General features: G+C 40.6%; 1 protein-coding gene across 1 annotated transcript in view; it reads right to left on the bottom strand.

Annotated features, from left to right (window-relative positions):
* LOC122788639 (VPS10 domain-containing receptor SorCS1-like) overlaps positions 1–7500 on the bottom strand; it is a 1297464-nt gene that overhangs the window by 820 nt on the left and 1289144 nt on the right. The window contains exon 23 of the mRNA XM_044055539.1: positions 1–199. This exon is cut by the window's left edge and continues 820 nt beyond it. Within this exon, the coding sequence (XP_043911474.1) occupies positions 135–199 (65 nt within the window). The 3' untranslated portion in view covers positions 1–134. The remainder of the gene's footprint in view (positions 200–7500) is intronic.

Here is a 7500-nt window from a genome sequence, read left to right as displayed (position 1 = left end):
GTAAAATTTGGGCACAATTAGTCGGTGCACTTTTTACAAATAACCTACTTATAGTGTCCATATTCACATGTTTAAAGCTACAACTCTCTTTGTATTTGTATTGTTCTCTCCTGATTTACAAAGATTATAGCTTATTATGCAGTGGTGCTGAGTGGGATTTCCTTTATGTTTTGGTTTTCAAGAACTGTCAGTGGGTCTCCTGAAAGAAAAAGAAAGAAGAGAAAAAGTTGCTCTTTAATAAATCAACAGACACAATATTAAAACATAAGCACCAGCATTAGTTAACTGGTGATTTTTTTTGCAGACAAGCACAGCTGTATAACGCAACTACAAATAACTATAAAGAATCAGAATTAGACAACTACAAAACTACTTTCTGAAAACAAGTTAATCAGTTTCCTATAATGCTGAAGTGAAAAATTCTAACCGTCACTACAGTAATAACACTTTTTTTAATTTATAACTACAAAAATGATTAAAATTATCTCCAAATGAGAGAAAACAGTAAGCAAGACATTCCATTCATAATAGTCTGCAAAAATTACCTGAAGCCCCATTTAGTAGAAGCTCAGCCGATCAGCAAGACACACTGAAGTGAGTAAAAACACTGCTCTAACTTAAAAAAATGCTGTGAGGTAAATGGTATACTTTGGGTTAAGACTGAGTGATACACAAAGCACCATTATCAGAGAGTTATGGTTTTGCCATTTATAGCAGAAAGCATTCCCTAAATCCACGGAACTAAATGTTTCATGTTTCAAGCACCTGCCTCCCATGTATTCTACCCCCCACACACATATATGTATATCTATAGATATATCTATATCTGAATCTATCTATCTATATATCTCTCTCTCTCTCTCTCTATATATATATATATATATATATATATATATATATATATAGTGCAATGAAAAAGTATTTGGCCCCTTCCTGATTTCTTATTTTTTTGCATGTTTGTCACACTTAAATGTTTCAGATCATCAAACAAATATACATTTTAGACAAAGATAATCCAAGTAAACACAAAATGCAGTCAAGTGATTATTTTATTTATTAAGGAACAAAAACTATCCAATGATTGCCCCCTAAATCTAATAACTGGTTGTGCCACCCTTAGCAGCAACAACTGCAATCAAGTGTTTGTGATAACTGGCAATGAGTCTTTCACATCACTTTTGAGGAATTTTGACCCACTCTTCTTTGCAGAATTGTTTTAATTCAGCCATATTGGAGGGTTTCCGAGCATGAACTGTCTTTTTAAGGTCATGCCACAGCATCTCAATTGGATTCAATTCCGGACTTTGACTAGGCCACTCCAAAACCTTCATTTTGTTTTTTTTTAAGCCATTCAGAGTTGGACTTACTGGTGTGTTTTGGATCATTGACCTGCTGCAGAATCTAAGTGTACTTCAGCTTCAGGTCATGAACTGATGGCTGGACATTTTCCTTTAAGATTTTTTGGTAGAGAGCAGAATTCATGGTTCAATAAATCACAGCAAGTCATCCAGGTCCAGAAGCAGCAAAGCAGCCCCAGACTATCACACCACCATGTTTGACTGTTGGCATGATGTTCTTTTTCTGAAATGCTGTGTTACTTTTATGCCAGATGTAATGGGACGCACACCTCCCAAAAAGTTCATCTTTTGTTTCATCAGTCCACAGAATATTTTCCCAAATGTCTTGGGGATCAGCAACATGTTTTTTTGGCAAAAGTGAGATTTGCCTTTATGTCCTTTTTGGTCAGTATTGGTTTTCTCCTTGGAACTCTGCCATGCATGCCATTTTTGCCCAGTCTCTTTCTTATGGTTGAGTCATGAACACTGACCTTAACTGAGGCAAGTGAGGCCTGCACTTCTCTAGATGTTGTTCTGGGTTCTTTTGTGACCTCTTGGATGAGTCATTGCTGCGCTCTTGGGGTAATTTTTGTAGGCCGGCCATTCGTGGGAAGGTTCACCACTGTTCCATGTTTTCTCCATTTGTGGATAATGGCTCTCACCATGGTTCGCTTGAGTTCCAAAGCTTTAGAAATGGGTTTGTAACCTTTTCCAGACTGATAGATGTCAATTACTTTGTTTCTCATCTGTTCCTGAATTTCTTTAGATCACGGCATGATGTCTTCCTTTTTTGGGATCTTTTGGCCTACTTCACTTTGCCTGACTGGTTCTATTTAAGTGATCTTTTGATTCAACAGGTCTGGCAGTAATCAGACCTGGGTGTGGCTAGTGAAATTGAGCTCAGCTTTCCCAAAAATGTGATTAACCATAGTACTTCATGATTTAACGGAGGGGGGGGGTTACTTTTTCACATAGGACCATGTAGGTTTGGATTTTTTTCCCTTAATAAAACCATCACTTAAAAACTGCATTTTGTGTTTACTTGGGTTATCTTTGTCTAATATTTGAATTTGTTTGATGATCTGAAACATTTAAATGTGACAAACATGCAAAGAAATAAGAACTCAGGAAGGGGGGCAAATACTTTCTCATTGCACTGTATATGTATATACAGTATATATGTATTTATTCATTTTTATTTTGACATTTGTGCCAAAGTGATGCATTGGCCTTTTCAGGGCTACTGTGAGAGCTAAGCTAAGGTACACAGATCAGCTGGGAAGGAGAGTCAAAGGACAAACAAAGTCAATAGATATTTGGCAGAAAAAATATGCTTCTGATGAATCAGAGGCTTAGAAGTTGTCACTGGAAAATTTGTCAGAGAAGATTGAGAAGGGGCTTTGAGGTTGTTGTGGAAAATTCATAAAGACAATGTAAGAGGGGCTTTAGTGATTGTGCACTTAGTAAAAAGGCACATGTAATGGAAATGTGGGGTGCATACCCCTTAGCTGTCTAGAATATTGCAAAATGTCCAGATTTTTGCATCATAGTTGTTGTATGCTCCTCACATTTTTTTCACAGATAGAAGTCATTAAACACTGACAGACATTTGAGTTTCACATATCATACTTATAAATGCACAATAATGCAAAACATGTCATTTTATCAACTTTGTAACTATGTAATAATAATATTTTAAATGAGTCCTTGATTTTGGGCCTTTATTCCTCAATTATTTTTATCTTTGTTCAGAATACTTGCTCTGAGAAATTGGCAGGTATGATGGTTTGGTATTTTCTCTAAACTAAACTGAACCTGTGAATGCAAATTTAAAAATTATTTTTCAAATGTAATTGCAATATTGTACAGTTTGAAAGTGAAATGTCCTTGTCCTATGGTGAATGAGTTAAAAGTTAGCAGGTATAAATTTTTAAATTGAGCTCTAAATCTTATTACTGTGTGCAACAAACCACAATGGGCACATCACAGTACAGCACCGGTTAGTTCTGCTTGCATAAAACATTTAGCTGTCCGGTTTACTGACTGGCTTGTGTAGCGTTCTGTGTGCATTCAACATATAAGCCCTGCATCTATATAGATTCTTACACTGATAAATATTCCCAGGCCACCGGCCACACCTCCTCTTCCATGACAAGCATGTCAGCCAATCCTGGAGTAAATATGCAGATAAATATCTAGTCATTTAGTTTATTTTAACAGAAGAAAATGAGTAGCACTGATTAACATGCATGAGAAGTTTATTACACAAGTTTTCGAGCTGCCAAGTTAAAAATCTCTCTCTCTATGATGTTTTATTTATAAGTTGATAAAGATTTAAGTCCCTGGTTTTAGTGCTGGTAAAGATGTTGGATGTCAGGGAGAAAATAGGGGATCCAATGGCACGGTAAGTGAGATGTAGCTCTGCCCTCAAAAGTCTACAAGACACTGAATAATTTGATAGAGATTCCAGCCTCTCTTGGTAGCTCAGGGAATGTAGGCTTGTGATCTTTTTAGGTTATGAACCTTTGTAGTCTTTCTAATTGCTTGATAAGTTTGTTGAGATACAGTCTAAGGCGGGCATTGTATTCAATAATTTGCCTGATAAATATTCTAAGCTTGTTTCCTGTCTTTCCTGTGGGTAGTCTAGTCTGGATACAGATTTGCTGTGTTCAGGACTGTTTGTGGGCTTCTGAGCCCCCAAGCCTTTTTGTGTTGGAGGGAAACCTTCTAGCTTAATTTTGTTTCTTAGAACTAGCCAGTTATTTTGTTTCAACACTCAAGTCTGTTTCTTTGAGGACAGCACTTGTTCAGAACTGGTTGTAAACACTAAATAAGCTACAAATTACTACAGCACTCAACTTTCCTCACTTGTCTAGAGGAAAACAGTTTTTAGTACTTAACAAATAAGGACCTATCCAGGCATGTCTAAGGGTCAGCTCCCGGTGTTTTCTCCTGTCTACCTGATGAATCTGGGCATCTTGGGGCAATGCAGCAATTGCCTCAAGTACACAGACAACCCTCTCCTTCTACCACCCAACACTACAACCTGTGAGAGATGCACTTATATAGCCAAACTGGAAGCAAAGGTCTCTTCACCCAAGACTGGACAAGCCAGTCAAGAGGAGAAGGTAAACACTTGCACCACACTACACTCATCACATAGTCCCTCAAAACCTACATCAACAAAACACACACATAGAAACGCAAAACACACACCTACATTCACGGAGGCTCTCAGTGAAAACCTGCCCAAGCAACAGGGACCTCCAAAGTAGAAACACAAGCAACCTCCACCCCCCAACACAACCCAAATGACACATAGCCCACAAACTCAGTGTACCCCTCAACCACAGCCCATAAGGCATAACAACGTACCCAACACTCTAGTCATAGGTGACTCTATAGTCAGGCACACTGATGTTCCACTCAACAGGCTAAACAAGGAGAAAGTTACTGTCAGCTGCCCGTTGGGTACCGGGATCTGCCACATAATGCATGCACTCAGTTCACTCCACAACAAGTGCAAATATGACTCTGTCATTGTCCATGTTGGTGTGAATGACCTGAGACATACCTCCCTGGGCTACATGAAAAGGGACATGGAGGAGCTGTCCGATCTTGTAGCCCAGGCAGGTATGCCCTAGCCCTGAGTAGCATCCTGCCATCACCCAGAATGATACCACAGTACAAGGACAAAATGATTGACTTCAACAATTGGCTAAGCTTCTGGTGTCATTCTAAGGGGATCCAGGATCTGATCGACAAACCACGATGCTTTGCCAGAGTTAGCGTGCACCTATCACCCCGGGCATTCCGGATTCTGGCTAAGGCTTCAGCCACCCCTGTAGTGCCTTTTTTAGGCAAAGCTCAAATGACAAATTCACCACCATAACAGGTACAAGCAAGCAGAATCTGAGGGTATTACTACTCAATGCTAGAAGTCTAAACCTCAAAATGCACTCTCTTGAGGCACTCCTTAAAATGGAGAACATTGACATCTGTGCAGTGAAAGAGACCTGGTTCAAGGCTCCAGAGAGTACTCCTGCATTACCAGGCTATAATTCATACCACACCTTTCGGCCACCTAACCTGGACCAAAACACTAAAGGTGGAGGCGTGTCCATATTCTTTAAGGATATCCACACCACCAGTGTAGTTGCTCAGCATAATGCATCTGAGATTATCCAAGTGCAACTAACTCTGGACAAGATCGCAATCCAAATTGTAGCTTGCTACAGATCCCCCACCATACCCCAGGATTCCCACTCCTCATTTCTTGATACACTGGAAAATATTAGGGTACAACCTAACACCCTAATAATGGGCGATTTCAACTACCCCACCATTAACTGGGAAAACTACTCACCTATCAACTCTTGTGCTCAACGTTTTCTGGAATTCATAAAGTCCAATGCCTTGGATCAACTTATCCACACCCCCACCAGGGGCAGCAATATCATAGACCTGGTTATTACCAGCATGGCAGCTGGTGCTCCACTCCAGAGGTCAATTCCTCGTTGGTCCGATCTGACCACAAGCTAATCACCCTAGACATCCACAGCTTTCCCCTATGCCCCATTAAGGAAACTACCTTAAAAAATTTCTCCAAAGCCAACTTCACGCTTCTTAAGACAGAAGTGGCAAACTTCATGACACCCATGCTGACGGACAATAGAGGTATGACTGCTGAATCCTACACATATGCACATTATAAGCACTTACATGAGTGCATGGATCATGCAATCCCTAACAGAACCAAGATACTATCCTCCAAAAAAAGGAAGCCAATCTGCTGGTGCCCTGCCATAAACAAACTCTACAACAGAAGAAAGAAACTGTTGCAAAAAAGAGTAAAATCCCATGATTGGAGGAACTCCCTGGTCAGCCACAGTAAGAAGTTGTGATCCCTCATAAAATCTTCCAAAGCTAGTTACGAAAACAAAAACGCCACTGTTTCTAAAGACAACCACAAAATACTATAGCTATGTCAAGAATCTCAATGGCAACACTCAGATCTGCTCTGAGTTACAGCACAATGGCACTAAATATACAGATCCAACTGATATTGCCAACATCCTGGTAGATAGGTTCAGTGCTAACTTTACCCCCCTCTCATCCCCTTAAGGGCCCATCTCTATACCGGAAGAATGCAAAGTTCCTGTAATCACGGTTGCACAGGTAAAAAACACACTCTCCAAAGCCAAGAACACAGCATCCATGGGACCTGACAACATTCCAGGCTGCGTTCTACATGAACTACAGAACGAACTGGCACGCCACCTAAGCACCATGTTCAATCATAGCCTCATCTCAGGCTATGTGCCCACTGAATGGAGTGGCGCACAGTGACAGTTATCTTTCTCCTCATATGGGGAGCCACCATGGACCCCAGAAACTACCGCCCCATAAGCCTGATGAGCCTGGTCTGCAAGGCTATGGAACGTATCATCATGGAACTTATAAACAATGACACTGGTAATCTACAAACTCAGGACCTCACCCAGTTCAGGTTTGTAAAAGGCAGATCATGTCTCCTAAACCTGACAGACTTCTTTGAAGTGGTCACCAAAGCTGTAGATGAGGGTAAGGTGGTTTTCACAGCCTATCTAGATCTCGCCAAGGCCTTCAACACCATTCCCCACTCTGGAATTATAGATAAACTCACTAAACTAGTTATAAATCCCTATGTCACAAGATGTGTTTCCAACTGGCTCACTGACAGAACCCACACTGTGAAAGTAGCAGACTCCAAATCCAACTTCAGACCAGTAACAAGTGGAGTACCAAAGGGTTCAGTCCTAGGTCCTCTCCTGTTTGGTATATACTTCTGTGAAGTACAGTCTAACACAGAAGGTCTTTGGCTAACGAAGTTCACAGATGACTGCAAACTAGGAGCCATAATCAAAACTCTGAAAGATGTGGGTATCCTACAAAAGGGCCTCGCTGAGACAGATGCCTGGTGTCAAAGCCATGGCTTCAAGCTCAGTCTCAAAAAGTGCACTGTCATCCCTTTTGGTAAAAACTCTGTACCCATGAACTACCACATAGGCAGTAGTCTACTTAACACCAAAAGTGTGATAAGAGACCTTGGGACACAGGTGGACAGTAGTCTCTCCTTTGATAATCACATCGCCACAGTGGTCAGGAAATCCTTCTACGTGGC

Source organism: Protopterus annectens, chromosome 14.part0, assembly GCF_019279795.1.
Source record: "Protopterus annectens isolate FY-2018-M chromosome 14.part0, PAN1.0, whole genome shotgun sequence".
In the NCBI taxonomy this organism is placed as follows: domain Eukaryota; kingdom Metazoa; phylum Chordata; order Ceratodontiformes; family Protopteridae; genus Protopterus; species Protopterus annectens.
Note: the sequence above shows the minus strand (reverse complement) of the source record. Positions and strands in the feature narration are given on the sequence as shown.